Below are 17,578 nucleotides of genomic sequence, written 5' to 3' on the forward strand. Positions count from 1 at the left end.
GCCTCTTTGGAAAAGATTGGGGAAATCTAGTTCCTGAGGATGAAATAGTAGGGATAGCAGCACATGGGCTGAGGACTATGTATGCTGCTCGCTGGTGCTGCATAAAAACACCAAGAGTTGTCTAGAGATTTATCTTTTAAACAACGCTTTGACACACAAGATCTTATTTACTCTTCACAACAACCCTAAACCTAAACTAGCTTGGGCAATCGAAGATAGAACTCAATTCAATGGTAAACTGTAAAGAGATGCTTTGGATAAAGAGCTTAATATCACCCTAAGGATTACTTGGTGAGGGACTGGTGGCTTTAACCACTAACAGCCTGGGAAGAAAGCAATGACTGTATTTCTTTGGCCACAATGCAATCATGGCAACAGAAGCACCCACTCTTTCCACTTTGACCCATACAATCTGTCTAGGCAATTAATCAGAACTCCCAGTGGTTTTCCTACACGTTGCCAGTTGCCTTGCTAATTAAACCTTCCCACAGAGTGTAGCAAGAGCACACCCCCTGAGGGCCCTCTGACTAAGGAAGGTGCATTGACCAACATTAGTGAAAACTGAGACTCAGGCCTTGTCAGTAAAATGCACAGGAGAAGCCTCCTCACTCAGTTTCCCTATCTCTAAAATGGGCTCTCCTTTATCCGTCTAGACTAGTTCCCTTCCATTTGGTACTAGGCCATCAGGAAGTGAAATCAGTGCTTAACCACAGCAGAATGTCCTCTGGTAGGCTCCAGTCGCCACTCCGGGCATGCTCAGTAGCCCGACCGGCTTAGCACCACGAGTAGGAAGAGGCTTTCAGCGCCCGCCTGGGCGACCGACAGCGGGCACTTTGATGAATCACGTGTGTTGAGGCCGTCTTAAAGAGATAGGCACCTACTTTTCCTCCACCCTAAACACCGCCCTGAGGGCGGAGGCGACCGTGGTGATTGCAGCTGCTTAGGGGCAGGGCTTGCCCCAGCGCTGAGTAGTAGCACCGGCGTGGTTGCGTCGGGGTTGCCTGGGATTGGGGCGACCCGGGGGGGGGGGCCTGGGAGCGGCGTTTGGCGGGCAAGCCTCTCTGTCCGTGGACGCGGGACATCCGGAGCGCTCCGAGGGGCTTTTGCCCTTGAGGAGACGTAGGGTTCCCGGGCGGCAGGTGACAGGGCCAGAGAAAGATGGAGCAGCTCGGGGCGGCGGCGTCGGGAGCTGGAGGCGGCGGCGAGGAACCCGGCGTGGGCCGGAGCAACAAGCGGAGCGCGGGGAACCGGGCCGCCAACGAAGAAGAAACGAAAAACAAACCCAAATTGGTAAGTGCTCCCGCAACCCCAGCCGGCCTTGGGGACTCGAGAGCCCCGGGTCGTCCTGCTGTGGAACACGCGGGGGACCCGGGTCCCCCTCCCAGCTGTAACCGCGGTCTCGCCGCGCAACTCGGGGAACGGAGACGGCGTGGGGGCGGAAGAGCACCCCTTCTCCACTTAACCCGGCCCTCTCCCGTGTCAGCTCGTGGAGAAGAAAGGCCCCACCCCGACTTGGGGACACCCCGCGTCGCGTCCTAGAGTACTGGGTAGGGCTGTTTGTCTAACTTGTGGGCGCAAACCTTCTTTGCGGGATTCCAATTCCCTCCCACCTCTTGTCAGTTGCTGTTTGGCCTCTTAACACTTGGGGTCCGGGGCAGGGGAACCTCCCTCCTCTCCGTTTCGAACACATTGGAGCCCACTCTTAGCTACATAAATCAAGACAAGCACGACATAGGTTCCCCGTTCTTCGACTTTGCCAGAAATTTCAAGGAAGAGGAGCCTGCGTGCGTTCCCCCCACCATGTGCTCGCCCAAGAAACATTTCTTTGGAAGCGTGTGGCTTGAGGGGAGCGTGGGAGTTGGAGGCTAGGCGAGGTACTCCACCCCCGACTATCCCGACACAGTGTTTTCACTTGGTTGAGAATGCTCAAAAGCAGTTATGTACTCCTTAAGTGTCTGACAGTCCTGACGGTGGGAACCAGTAGTAGTAGTTCATTTCCTGCTAAAAGGCAAGAAATCTAAGGGGCCTGGTATTGGGTTGGGAAATACTGGGGTTTCTTCAACTCATCAGTTGAAAGGGTTCCTCTTTTTTAAACTTTCTAATTTCAGTGGAATGTGGAGAAAGGGGTTTTCAGCACAGATTCAGCAGATAAACTTTTCAGCCTCTCATGAGCCTTTTGAACAGAAGATTCCTACTCCACATCCCAAGCACAAACCACATGTTGCATGTCTATATTTCAGCTGTAAGCAACAACTTGATTATAATAGAAGAGAGGGTGAGACTGTGACATGCAACTCAAACCATTTCCTGTGGCATCTGGCCATTTGGTCTGGACTTGCACTTCTCTTTTGGCTCCTATTCGCTTTCCTATTACAGACTGTCGATGTGGGAAAACTGGGGTCAAACATTAAGACATGTGAAGGCTTCCATTATGTGGGAAAAGACTTGAGCTAGACTAATATTACAAATTTAAAATCTCATCAGTTCCATACAAACCCGAGACAGATCTAGAAATTACTTGCTAATGTGTCCTATTACCCCAGCATTTACAAATAAAGAAACTGAGTCACAGCTTTTTGACTTGTCTGTATGTTCTATCACAGTTATAATGGGTGCCTGCACGATAATGAATTTGAGAAAACAGGTCTGTGTGAATTGCTAGAGTTGAATGTATGTATTTAAAGGTTTTTTTTTGTTTTTGTTTTTTGTTTTTTTTTTTTTTGTTTTTTTTGAGACAGGGTCTTTCTATATAGTCCTGGCTGTTCTGGAACTTGCTATGTAGTAGACTAGGCTGAGTTTGAACTCACAAAGATCCTCCTACCTGGGCCTCCTGAGTATGTGAGCCACCACACCCAACCAAGTAGTCAAAATTTTAATGATGTGACTTTGAAATTTACCAGTTTGTGGTAAAAGAGTGATCTTACTTCTGTCTTCCCCACACCTGCCCCAGTACAAACTACTCTGATCAGTAGTAAAAAGTTTAATTAAAAATAAAAGTTAAGGTATAGTTTCCATTAGTAGTTTTATATATCTAGAAAGAATCTCCCACTTTTAAGGGTACTAAAGGAAAAACATTTATCTCTATTAGTAAGAACACCTTGGTACTAGTCTCCTACTCTTTGCCTGTTTGTCCTGTTTCCTGTTTTATGTTTCATTTGATTTGACAAGGTGATTGGATGATTATGAGATAGTATCACTTTCAGTTCCTAGCGAACTCCACTGTTCCATGGTGAACATAGCTTGATGCAGTAGATCAAGTATTGGAGCCCAGAGCATAAAACTGACATGAATTTTCCTTTTTCCCCATCAAGTGTATTTTTTGAGCTTTACATGATGTCCATAAGCCAACATATAAAACTAATAAAAAACAGGAATGCAGTAGGACACATATGAAGAAAAACAATTTGACCAAACAATATGATTTGGTAAACTTTAGGAAAGAGTTCACCTGATGTTCTTTTTTTTTTTTTCTACTTGTAGAGTTTATTTATTTATTTTTTTAAAGTTTTTGTTTTTCATTTTGCATACCAATCCCAGTTCCCCATCCCTCCCCTTCTCCCAGCTCCTCCTCCCGACCTCCTCCCACCCCACCCCCATCTACTCCTCAGAGAGGTAAGGCCTCCCTTGGGGAGTCAACACAGTCTGGCATACTAAGTTGAGGCAATACAAAGCCCCTCACCCCCATGTCAAGGCTGAGTAAGGTATCCCACCATAGGGAATGTGTTCCAAAAAGCCATTTTATGCACCCGGGAGAAGTCCTGGTCCCACTGCCAGGGGCTCCCCAAACAGATCTAGCCATATAACTCACCCACATTCAGAGGGCCTAGTTAGGTCCTATCACCTGAGATTCTTAAAGTTTTGCAAGTATAAGACTTTAGACTAAATTTTAAAATACTAATGCTATATATTATGTATCACTATAATAAACTGCCAATTATGAGTATGTGTAAAGGAGTTCTGTATGCTTATAAAACAACCATATAGCAATAGAAATTATTTATCTGGGTTATTGTGCTGTTAGGGGTTCAAAACTCTTCAAATTATGTGAAAAAAATTGGATATTTTGCAAGCATCCGTGACTTGTGAAAAGAAAAAGAACCATTGCAGTTCAAAAGACAGCAAAGGTGACAGTGGGGGAATTGAGGACTCTGCTGAAGGGAGAAGAATCCTGCTGGGATAACAAGTTTAGATCACAATATCTATACACTGTTCAGCCATGATGGAAGTCTCTGCCACGTTAAAAAATTAACTGGATTACTGTAGTCTAATGGTTTTTTAAACTATACGACTTGTGATGCAGTTGTATTAATTTAGTTGCTCATGGATTTGGAAAAATGAATATAGGGTATTTTTTTTATAGGCAAAGTGACAGTTATTTATGTCCTCAGCTTATTGATGGCTATTAGTGAGAACTTTTTCACAGTGGCCATTCAGAACAGTGATGACTTCTGTTTAAGGTTGTGTGAGTCAAATTTTAGCAGAATTCACTTCAGTTTTTTTTTCAGATATGTATCCTTATAATGAGCACCCCTCCATCTATCCATCCATCCATCCATCCACCCACCCATCCATCCATCCATCCATCCATCCATCCATCCATCCATCCATCCATCAGGGGAGACAGTTCTTTCAATAACTCAACACATTTTAAATAATATGTTAATATTAGAGTTTTGAATTTTATAGAACTTTCTGGTTAGGCCCAGATTGTAACATTGCTATTAAACAGCACGACTCTTAGATTGATTAGTAATTTGGTGTCAACCATGGCTTGTATTTTGTTAAACTGAATAGGAGAGAAAATGAGCTAGAGAAGTGAAAGGGGCTCTATCTTGTATCTCACATATTTAAAGCAATGATTTAAACATTAAGAGAATGTAATGTTGGAGCTAGACAGATAGTTCAGTTGGTAAAGTGCTTGCATGCAAGCATGAGGAGCTGAATTTGTTGTCCAGCAATCTAGTATAAAGCCTGGTCTGCTGGCGCACATTTGTTATTCCAGTGCTGGAGGTAGGAGTAGACAGGCCAAGTGAGCCTAGCCTAACCAAAGGGGTCCCATATTCCTTTGAAAGAGACTGTCCCAAAAAAAGGAAGTGCCTTCTGATGAATGGCCCCCAACATTGACTTCTGGCTTCTAAAAATATATGTATATACATGCAAACACACACATACACACACACACACACACACACACACACACACACACACACACACACACACACACACACGAGAGCCAGAGTGAGGGGGCATTTTTAAAGTTTATCTAATACCTCCATCTTCCATTACAAGGTGGTGGATATAGAGTAGCGTGACACTATTTGAAATTTTTGTATCTTTATTTTCTGTCTATATAATTTCTGAAGCTGTTGCTTTGGTTTTTTTGACAGTGAAATTAAGTTAATAACTTTTTCTGATAGGTGGGAGAGGTAGATTGAAGCCAGGATTTCGATGTTAGCTGTTAACTAAAAGTTAATTATAATTGTACACTAATATTCTGGTTACTATGTAACTGATTTTTTGGCTATTTTTTTTTTTTACAATTGATGAATTATGTTTTGATTTTTAAATAATAAGCTCTGAGCTTAATGGTTTTATGTACAAATTTTTTTTTTACCAAGTGCTTACCATAACTTCTAGGTTTGGTGAAATGAAATTGTTCATAGTCAGGCCAGGCATAATGGTACATACCTGTATTTCCAGCATTCTTGAAGTAGGAACATCTCACATTTGAGGCCAGCCTGGGCTATAGAGTGAGACCTTGTCTTAAAAAAAAAATTCCTAGTCCAGTGAAGCAGAGAGAGGACTTAATTATATGGGAGTATTTTAAAAATGTCACAGAGGGCCATTTCAGTCTAATTGGATTTCTTTTCCTTTTTTTTTTTGTTTTTTTGAGACAGGGTTTTTCTGTGTAACAGCCCTGACTGTCCTAGAACTTACTCTGTAGACAAGGCTGGCCTCAGAGATCCACTTGCCTCCTGAGCACTGGGATTAAAGGCATATGCCACCACTGCCCGGCGGATTTTTTTTTTTTTCTAGACAGGGTTCTTTTTGTAGCCCTGGCTGTCCTGGAACTTGCTCTGTAGACCAGGCTGGTCTCTAACTCAGAGATCTACCTGCCTCTGCCTCCCAAGTGCTGGGATTAAAGATGTGCACCACCACTGTCCAGCCAAATTGGATTTTTAAAACTATATCTTTATGTATTAAGGTGTAGAGCAGGCTTTCCTGAGTGCTGCAGCTGGGGTAGTGCTGGAGCGCTCACTCTGGTGGTGAGAATGGGGGAGAGCTGGTGAGCTTAGCAACCCTGCAACCACCCAGGCCCAGAACCAGGGTTATGAGTTGGCCCACCCCAACATCCACCCTATCTGTGATCTAGAGTCTGTGGAAGGGCTGGACCTGCAGATCCAAACCTGCAGGATCTCTATGACACTGGGCAACAACAGGATATCCAGAGAAGTCCTTCCCAGTGATGGCCCAGTATTGATAAGTGTAGCAGAAGCCAGAGGCCTCAAACCAGACCAATGACTCATTGCAGTGAACACTTGCAAGTAAAGATATATGGACTAAAGGGTTTATTGTGTGACTCACCGGGCCACACTGCAGCTTCCGCAACGAGATTTTTTTTCTTTTCCTCTTTCTTTTTTTTTTTCTTTTCTCTTAAATTTTATTTTATTTTAGTTTTTGGAGGGGGAGGTTTCAAGGGCAGAGGGCAGATATGAAGGGGTGGGGAGATGAATGTGATCAAGATGCATGTTGTGAAAGACACAAAGAATCAATAAAAAGATAAAAAAAGAGAAAGGTTTATAGTAGAAGACATGTGCACCAAGGCTTGAATAGGGCTTCGATTGAAGGTTGTGGAGATACATTCTAGATAAAAATGACAACATATACAAAGGTAGGTAGATAGAGAAATATGCTCTTACTGAGGAAGAAGGCTCTTCCTTCTGAGCATTTAGCTGTCATGAGTTTCAGTTTTATGTACTGTTCTTGCTTTACAGAGATTTTAAAGTGCTTCTGGGCATGGCTGTTCTTTTGTTTATTCTTGTAAACCAGCCAATGATTATTAGCTAGGGATTTTTGTCTCTATAGGTCAGATATGTTGGGAGATTGGGAGTTGCATTGTGGAAAAGAGACTTAACAACAACAACAACAAACCAAACAAAAACAAAAAATAAAAGTACAAGAAAGTACAAGGGGTAGTTCTGTTTTTTTTTTTTTTTTTGAGATGGGTTTTCATTTATTCCAGGGTGGCCTTGAACTCCCTATGTAGTTCAGGATGATCTTGAACTTCTTACCCTTCTGCATCTACTTCAAATGCTGAGATTACATACTTGCATGCTGTATCTGGTTTATGTGGTGCTGAGGACTCAACCCAGGGCTTCATATATGCTAGGCAAGCATGCTGTCAACTGAACCACATTCCCAGCCCCAAACTGTCATCTTTTATATGCTATATTTTTTGCTTGTATGTACAATGTGTATATATCAAATTAACTTTCCTGTCCATTATTCTGTTTCTTTTTGGGTTTGCTTGAGATCCTTGTCTGATTTTGAACTTATTGTGTAGCTCCTGAGGCTGGCCAATACCAGATCCTGTTTCCCTCCATATCCCAAGTGCATGGGTTATGGCCTGAGCCTACATTTCTGGTTCTTCTGTCCTTTCTTTGAGTTAGAAGTTCAAATAACCTCTTCAGGGTCATGAGAAACTCCCTCCTCCCCTTGTTTGTTTAGATTCTTCTGATGTCAGAGCCAGAACTCCCATGCAGAGAGATGATACTGACATTACCAAGTACCAAGTAACAGTTTGCTGTTATTCCTAGGAGGCTTCAGAATAGTCTAAAAATGATATGGACTGTAGAGTCAAAAATTCTTGGTTCCAGTGTCCTTTCTGTCTTTTATTTGCTTGTGATCTCTGATGCACATTAATACCAGAAATTTCAGCTCTTTGATTAATGTCTGCCAGTCAGAGATATGGTTTCCTGCCCAAAATGCTTGTTTGATTTTTGAGACAGGGCCTTGCAATTCTGTTGCCCAAGCTATCTTTTAACTCCTGACCTCAGGTGATCCTCTTGTCACAGTCCCCTCAGTAGCTGGAACTACAAAAGCATGCCACCTTTTCTGTCTGATTTTCCAGATAAGGTAGCTTAGATAAAATACAGTAAACATTAAGTACACATTTAGGAAATTCTATAATGTTATAGCAATATATATATATATATATATATATATATATATATATATATATATATATATATTGCTGTTTGCCTCTTATATCACCTGAATCAAATGTGATTATGGAATTGGGGCATAGCTCCATGGTAGAGTGCTTGCCTGGCATTCATGAGGACCTGGGCTCAATCCCCATTTTTAGGAAAAATAAGTGTTTGTGGTTGTTGAATTTCATGTCTGTTTTGCAGTTTGAAATCCCTAATGTTGTTATTGTATAAAGTGCCATAATTAGGTGTTTGTTGATTGATTCCTTGTTCTCCTCTCCAATTCCCTTTGTTTTTGTAGCATTATACATTCTGTCCTTTTATTAATCATCCTTTCGTCTTAGTGATTGTAGATGTGAGCTTAACTTTTGCTCAATTTTTTTTAATATTTATTTTAGATTCATTTATTTTATATTATGTGTATAAGTGTTTTTGCTTGCATATATGTGTGCACCACGTGTGTACCTGGTGTGTGTACAGGTCTCAAAAGAGGGTATCAAGTCCCCTGGAACTGGAGTTTCTTAGGGTTTTTAAGTCACCATGTGGGTGCTGGGAAACAAACTTTTGTCTTTGCAAGAGCAATAAGTGCTTCCAACCACTGAGCCATCTCTCTAGCCCACACTCTAAATTTTTAAAGCACATGTCTACTGTTTTCTTTGAATTGATCAATTTCAGGCATTTAAAATTTTTAAGAAAATATTCAGTAGATATGTATGACATTCTGTCTTGTCAAGGAGCTTAGTGATCTTGTACAAAGAAGGAAACTGAGTCATTCAGGTGTTATGGGGACTGACTTAGAGAAGTTTAAAAGCTATCACGTCTATTGTGGAAGTTATCTATAGCACTGAGTCATGCTTCAGGGACTCTTAAAAGTAGAAAGTTATTCAATCTGTCACTTCTTTTGTTCCTTTTTGAACAATTTATAATTATAATCCTCCTTAGATTTCACTGTAAGTACTAAGAACTTTGCCAGTAGCAACATGTCATTTAAGTGGAATCTTACTCATTTCTAACGCAATGTCAAACAACACTGTAAATACCAGCATGCTCTGAAAATAGTATATAATAATATATGCTAATTTATATGAATCAGCACATCTGATTAATGTATTACTGGGTAGCCTTAGCACTGAAATGGTTATTATTGAAGACACAGATTTCTCTCATTCCCAGTTCCTTCTGCCAGATTTGGGGTGTGTGTTATATTTTTCTGAAGACAGAAAAGGCTAAGATGATGGTTAAGTGACATAAAAACATTGCTGTGATCTTGCAACCAAACTTGGCCTCATATGGGCGATACCCATGCTCACAATTGGTGCATGTAAAAGTTGATATATATTTTCACATGGTTGTTTATTGTGAAACTTAGGAACAGGAAGAAATGTGTTCTCTCTAAGTTAAAACTTATTACCCAATCAGGCTGAATCTGATTTACTATCAAATGATACACTTTGACTGTAGTTTTCAACAGAATCTTAACCGAATCTGGATACTTGCTTTGTGTGAGGTGGCCTGGAGAAGAAGATATTGATGCCTTTTTTTGTGACATAATGTAGAAAACACAATTTTTAACTCATCACCATTTGCGTTCTCTTTGGTTTAGTGAAGATTTTACTGAATTGCTCTGGGAAGAGGGTGTTCCATTGCTACCAAAAACATGAGTAAACTGGCCTCCCATTTCTATTGTTTGATCTCTACAAAGTGGTGCCTGTCATAAGTGGGAAGCTTCTAATTGATCCAGACAGCCTAGGTACAACTCAACCACAGCATTAGGAAGACATTACTCACAAATGGCCATTGACTCAGTCACTAGTAATTATGAATCTCACCTAAGGGACAGGAAGATTTGATTACAGTCCTTTATTTTTGAGACAGGGTATCATATAGCTCAATGTGGCCTTAAACTTTCTATGTAGTTGAGGGTAACTCTGAACTTCTTATTCTCCTGCCTCTGCCTCCTGAATGCTGGGATTACTGGCATGTGCCACTAATGCTCAATTTATGAGACATTAGGAATTAAGCCTATGCTTCATGCATGGTAGGCAAATACTTGAGCTACTACCTCAGCCCACAAACTTTTTTAAAAAAGGTATGTTTTGTACTGTGATAGTTGTCAATAGATAGCCACATGTTTTGATAAATGTCCATTCAACGTTTTGAGGAATTCTTAATGTACTCCTAATTAGTTGGTCTCTTTATCAAGAGAAAAGTAAAATTAAGTTGAAACATTTTAAAACATTGCAAAAATACTAAAAAGAGAATATAATATGACCTACCATTTATCTATTGCCCATATAGAGTAGTTAGTTCTCTAGAATTTCTAAATTTACTTTATCCTTTGTTTTTCCCTTGCTAGAGAATTTTAGTTCATACTCCAGATATCATGTCATTTGACTCCTACAGACTTCAGTGTGCATCTCTAAAAATTACTGAGTTCTTAAAAACAATCACTATGCCACTGTCACATCTTTATAAAATAGTAATGCAATCCTTATCGTCCAATGTTCAACCCATAATCAAGTATCCTCAATTACCTCAAAAATAATTAGATTTTAATCAAATATATGTGTAATTACTGTATATGGCACCAAACTCCTTAGATAAATATAGCTTTAAATAATGTTAAAATCTTGTTAAAAGTTACTCTACATAAATATCAATCTAAGTTAGGTTCACATTTGTCTGTAATTCTATGAAAGTATCTATGAGAGTTATCTGTTTCTAAGTGTGGGTAGATTGGAATAACTACTCTGTACCATAGAAAATAGACCAAATTTAGACTTCTGACTTCACTTTCTTCATTTGGTGACTTGAGAAGTGAAGTGGAGTTTATGTGGAAGAATTTTCCTGCCAGAGAAGTGCTATAGATAGCTGGGCAAATGGGAAAATACTCTTGAATTCTATGCATATAAAAGATGCACAAAATTCTCTGATACATACATACACACAATAACATGCTTAGGCTACTACCTGTATTTTTGTTTGTTTGTTTGTTTGTTTTTGAGACAGAGTTTCCTCTGTGCAGCCCTGGCTGTTCTGGAACTCACACTGTAGACCAGGCTGTCCTGGAACTCACAGAGATCTGTCTGCCTCTGCCTCCTGAGTGCTGGGATTAAAGGTGTGCACCATCACTGCCCAGATAGCTACCTGCATTTTTAATTACCAAATAAATGCCAATTTGGCACTTCAGATAGCTTTCTTTGTTATTTAGCCATACTGACATACTCTAGATGTGTATCTAGTTGACTGGGTCAATGAACCTTTGTCAGAAACTCTGAATTACCATCTTTTTCTTTTCTTTTTACTTTTTCTTTTCTTCTTTTTTTAATATTTGGGGTTTTACTTGAGAATAAGGTTATATTAATGAGGTGATGGTGCTGCAGATGGGTGGAGTAGATCAACTTGGGCAAATGATCTAGATTCTCCACAGATTGTTTTAAGAAATTGTATAACCAGTACCCTTTAGATACCAGTTTGCTGCTGTTACAGTGTTGAAAGGCAATGGGTGTATAATTTATCTAACTTTGTGAACTTTTAAATAATTTTAGTCTTGTAATCTATGTCTCCTCTTTACCTTCTTGACTGAGCAGTTACTGACCCAGTCAAGTGGGTGATTGTCTTCTAAACATGTAAATGAGTGATAATTGTTGGGGCTCCATAGACAGCTGGCATTTTCTTCTTTTGTTTTGCTTAAGGGAAGGAAGGTTATGGATGTGTTGTTTTATGTGCTTTGAAATTAATCACTGGTAAAATCTTAAATGTTTAATAGCATATTATGTTGACCAGAGCTGTTTAGGAAGTTTTGTATGTAGATAGCAAGGCATTGTGTATTTATATCTTGACCTCTAAACATGTATTGTATAATAGAGCAGTGTTATTACATAGGGTTGGGCCCTACACAAGGGTAGCAGACCATGGAGATCACACTATTTGCCAACATATGCCAAACACCAGGCTCTATCTTCCTGGAGTATTTTTTCTACTTCACAAAAACATCTCATATGGGTTGGGTGATGCATTAAAAACCAAAAGGATTTCATTTTTATACTTGGAAGGAAATTCAGCAGGCATAGGGCATGGTTGAATGTATCATTTAGAGTAGGTGTTTTTTTTTTGAAATTGTACTTGTGAGCTGCTAGATGTGATACTAAGAACCAAACTTGGGTTCTCTGGAAGACTAGTAAGTTGTCTTAACAGCTGAGTCACTTCCCCAGTCTTCTAGACTATGTATGTCATTTGTCATTCATTTTAAATAAGCATATTATGTGTATATCTGTGTTATATATTGTCTTATACTTGACTGCTTTCGTTCTGAATTCTGAAATCCTCACATATGGATGACCATGTCCTTGAGGGCCTAGGCTCAAGGTTTAACTAAGGCTTTGCTCTTTCTGTACTCTCACAGTAATTTTCTTGACATTATTTTTTCAAAGAGCTTTACATAGTCACGGATCATATGGATAAGACTGTACTTTTTCAAGTTTGCACTGTAACTTGAACGTGTTTTCATTTATATCACCCATGATACAAGGCGAGAACATACAGAATGTTAAGATGGGATTGGCAGAGACAGAGCTTCTTATAATATGTTCTGCAGTCTGGTTCCTTTCATTTTGAGATCAGTGTTTTCCAGAAGATCAGTGTGTATATATAAAACATTTGTGAGTGAAAGTAGCCTTTCTTAGGTTGCCCTCACAAATAGTTTGTCATTGGCACTGCGGTGGCTTACATTTCTCCCCCTTTGGTTGAATAGCTAATGGTCTTTAAATGGAAGAAGAACTTTACTATGTCAAGAAAAAAAAAAAAGGCCTGGATTTTATCCATGTTGGGCGGCTCAGATTTTTAATGTATTTGTTTTACTAAAGCAGAGTGTACCTATGTTCTGTGATCTCTAAACTCTTACACTTTTCCAGTATAGCCTATAGTAGCTTTATCAAACTGTTTTCAGATGCTCTTGTGAGATCCAAACCCTTCATTTTTATATAAGCTGAGTTGACCTGAGACTACATCCTAAATTTCAAGTAGTTGTGTCTCTATATCAAATGAAATGAGGCTTTAGTTTTAACTGAAAGTAAGGATTGTACAGGGCTGTAAGCCCAGTTTTGCACACTTGTCCTTCTAGTTCTGTTCCAGTTAATTATGGATCAAGATATATTATTGTATTACATTGCAGATCCTGGCTTTTAACTCCCTCCTTCCCTTAAAATAATGTTATCACTTGAATGTTTCTAGTACTGAAGTCATATTTTTCCTCATGTTTATTAGTTTTTTTGAAGACTATCTATGTAGAAGAATTGTCATTGAATGTTAAATCAGTTGTTGAGTGTGTCAGATATTCCTGTAACAGCATTTCCCATTCATACCCATCACCAACTATGTTGCCATGAACTAGTGGAAACTCCAGTTTTTTAATCTTAACACACAGTACAAGTTTTCAAGACCTTGGATTGTATTTTATAGGATCTAAAAGTATTTCCTATTCTATTCAGAGTTGATATGATTTAACTAGGCTATTTATGGCATCTTATTGTTTAAAAGAATTTGTTTCTGGCTATCTGAGGAGATTTCTTAGAAATGAACTAACTTTATAGGCATATCATTTTTAAAAATATTTTTAGCTGTCAGTTTGTTCTGTACAACAAAGGGGTCAAAATAGATTTGCATGAGCTTCATTCAGTTTCTACATATTAAAAATCAAAGATTATTAAGAACTGTAATGAATCTGCCTTAACATAAATACATCATATCTATATTTTAGTTATATTGAAAGTGGGAATTATGAAAGATCACTGTTTAGGCTGAATATTAAAAACTGAATATGCCATCTAACTTTATAGTTTTTTTTTCTAGAATCCAAGTTATTCTAGTCCAGTGAAGGCTATAGAAATACTCTTTTATCCATATATTTCCCTCTAGAGAGTGTTAACTTCATGCTAGGATATGCTAGGCTTTGAGTCATTTCTGCAGTTCATTAATCAAATACTCAGGCTATCCAGAGATAATTCAGTGATACTCAATATCATACCTCTGGTTGCTTTTCTGGGTTCATTGCATGTATTTGTGAAGAGCCATACAAAGAGGACTAGGGGAGTGATTCATGAGTTTCATGAGGAGAAACTTTCATGCCTATCATATGTGTTGGGTGGCTCACAACTGTCTATAAACCCAGAAATTCAGTGTCCTCCCTTGGCCTCTTTGAGCATCTGCACTCATGTGCACTTACCACCCCCATGTTTATAATTAAAAATAAATCTTTAACAATCATACAACATGTGGAATTTTATACTACATACCCACTGTTCCCATTCCACAGATGATTACAGAACACCTAAGACTTCGAGGTCAGAGACAAAGAATACTAGCATTGAAAAAGTAATAGCAACATGTCAACACAGTACTCAAGTTCACCATAATGTTAAATCCCATAGGGTAGGCTTGGATGATGGTACAGGAAGTTAGTTGTGGTATAGCAGAGGAACACTTGAGGGATTTGTCACTTTAATAGTGACAAGCACACAGCCTGGTCTTTGCTGGGATTGGGAGATGTTACCTCATTCTGAAAATTACTTGCTACAAACAAAGCCCTGGGAAATAGCCTGTATAAAACCCCAGCAGCACCTTTCAGTTTTGACATACACAGCAGTAATATACAAGGATGTTCTAGGATTGATGGTGGATTGTCTCCCTCTGAATATTAACACATTTCATTCTGACAGACATCATTTTGTAGAGAACAAGAAAGGCTCAGAGCAGCTAAGTAATTTGCCTGAGAATCTGCAATAGTGAACTTGGCATTTAGGACCAATGTGATTATAAAAATCTATTTTAACCCATCATTTTTCTATACTGCCTAAGAGCCCAAACCTTGGGGTTGCTCTAAATTAACCAGAAGACCTAGTAGTCCTGTGGACTGGTGATGTTTTGGACCTGGCCTACATTTGCACTATGCTTATGTATAATTTAGAAGACAGAGTTCAGGGGCCGTTTGTTTCAATGTTACTGAAATATCCCAAGTTAAAATTCTTTGAATTGCTGCCATGAAATAGTGGGGAAGATATGTAACCATTTGCAAAATTGCCATGGGCTCAAGAGGGATATGACTGTGGATTTTAAGGCTACATGAACACAGTTCTTAAAAATAGCAGTCTTGGTAGTTTGACCTTTATTATATAATTTCCAAGTCACCTCAAGGCTTGCTGTGCTTTACTACTCTCGTTTATGGTGATACATTCCCTTTCTTTCTCTCCATTTGTACGTTAGTGCTTTCTAACAGAATACATGGCAAGTCCTATTGCATTCTTCACTCTTCCCTCCCCTCCCCATTCTCTGTTTGTTTGTGAACTTTTGTGTGAGGCAAAACTGCTTTGGAAAACTAATGCAGTCTCCTGTTACACAAGTACACGATATGCATTGTTTCTTGATTAGGGAAGTGCCAAGAACCACCTACCTTCTCCTGCTGCTTCCTGTGTCTGCTTCGCCTAAAGATTGGCTGCTATAAAAGTGTGGCATAGTCAGCCAAGTGTAATCTTTTTTTAATTAGTCTGCAGAAAATGTTGTGACAAACAATTTTAGCATTGGGGTGTGCCTAGTAAGAGGCCTTAACTGTGGGCTTAAATGCCAAATAATTGAGAGTGCCTAATGTAGTTTGGGCTCTACTTCTCTCAGCTTTAAGCATCATCCCTCCAAAAAGAAAAAGGATGCCTTTAATTTTAAAAACTATAATAGGTAAATTATATCACGAATAGCTTACTGTATGCTTGGAGCCTGCAGTCAAGCTATTTCACACTTAGGATCACTATTAAAAATTAATCAGACATAATATTTATACATTTTTATGGGATATCCTACGGTAATTTGACACTAATGTTAATGAGCTAAAATTTCCTTATTGGTTCTTTTCATTGAACTTTTTATCATACTTGAAAGAGAAGGATAGACATGACAAGAGGGCTAGTTATTAAGCAAATGAAGACTTTTATTGTTTCTATTTTTCAACTTTTTCCATCCTTCAAAATCTATGTATACAGTTACTTTTCCATTGCTGTGATAAAACACCATGACCAAGGCACCTTATAGAATAAAGAATTTATTTGGGCTTATGGTTCTAGGAAGATAAGAGTTGATCGTGGCAGGAAGGAATGACAGTAAGCAGCATGCATGTAGTCTGAAGCAGGAAGCTGGGAGCCCACATTCAAATGCAATCAGGAAGTAGAGAGCAAACTGGAAGAGGCATGAGGTTTTAACTTTCTAAGACCATCCCCAGTGACATACTTGCCCCATCAAAGCTATACTGTACCAAGCTTTCTCTTTTGGGCCACCAGCCAGCTCCCAAATTATGGCACAGAGACTTTTTATTAGTTATAAATGCCTGGCCTAGCTTAGACTCACTTCTGGATAGCTTTTAAAACTTAAATTGACCTGTTTCTCTTCATCTGCCTTCTGCCTCGGGGCTTTATACCTTCCTTTGAAATTTCTGTATATTTTACTTTCACATACAGCTGCCTGGCTTCGTGTCCTGGGCATGTCCCCTTCATACTCTCCTTTCTTCTTCTTGCTGTGGATATTTCTCTGTATGCTGTGAATGTGTTGCTCTGATTTTGTTGAAAAATAAAATGCTGATTGGCTGATTGGAGTAGCCAGGCAGGAAGTATAGTATAGGCAGGATAAGGAGAGAGTAGAATTCTGGGAACAGGAAGGCGGAGTCATGAGTCGCCAGCCAGACACAGAGGAAGCAAGATGTAAAAGTACCAGTAAGCTATAAGCCACGTGGAAACTTGTAGATTAATAGAAATGGGTTAATTTAAGATATAAGAACTAGATAGCAAGAAGCCTGCCATGGCCATACAGTTTGTAAGCAATATAAGTCTCTGTGTGTTTACTTGGATCTGAGTGGCTGCAGGACTGGATGGGACTGGAGAAAACTCCAGCTACATCTTCTCTTGTTCTTCTTTAGCCTAGATTTCTCCTCCTATTTATTTTCTCTGCCTGCCAGTCCTGCCTATCCTTTCTCTGCCTAACTATTGGGCATTCAACTCTTTATTAGGCCAATCAGGTGCCAAGGTGAATCAAATGCAACACATCTTTACATCATTAACAAAGGCATCAGAAACATATGCAACACACTTTACACAGTTAAAGTAATATTCTACAGCATAATCAAATGTAACATATCTTTGCCTAGTTAAAATAATATTCCACAACACCATATTGCTGAAACTTCCCTAAATAGTGTGCCAAGTGTTCAAATGCTGGAGACTAGATATAGGGGAGGAGGGTGTGACGTGGAATATAATTCAGATCACCCACACTACGTTATTCCTAGTTGTTGATATTCTCCTTTTATTTTTGACTTCATAAAACCCAGAGAG

At 39.4% G+C, this 17,578-nt stretch overlaps 1 protein-coding gene across 3 annotated transcripts in view; it reads left to right on the forward strand.

Moving 5' to 3' along the window:
* Window positions 1-797: 797 nt before the first annotated feature.
* Window positions 798-17,578, forward strand: part of Diaph2 (diaphanous related formin 2) — a 765,516-nt gene continuing 748,735 nt past the window's right edge. For all 3 annotated transcript variants that reach the window (XM_052735290.1, XM_052735298.1, XM_052735306.1), the window contains exon 1: window positions 798-1,290. In XM_052735290.1, the coding sequence (XP_052591250.1) occupies window positions 1,159-1,290 (132 nt within the window). In that variant the 5' untranslated portion in view covers window positions 798-1,158. The remainder of the gene's footprint in view (window positions 1,291-17,578) is intronic.

This window comes from Peromyscus californicus, unplaced genomic scaffold (genome assembly GCF_007827085.1).
Source record: "Peromyscus californicus insignis strain IS unplaced genomic scaffold, ASM782708v3 Scaffold_10__1_contigs__length_136768540, whole genome shotgun sequence".
In the NCBI taxonomy this organism is placed as follows: Eukaryota; Metazoa; Chordata; class Mammalia; order Rodentia; family Cricetidae; genus Peromyscus; species Peromyscus californicus.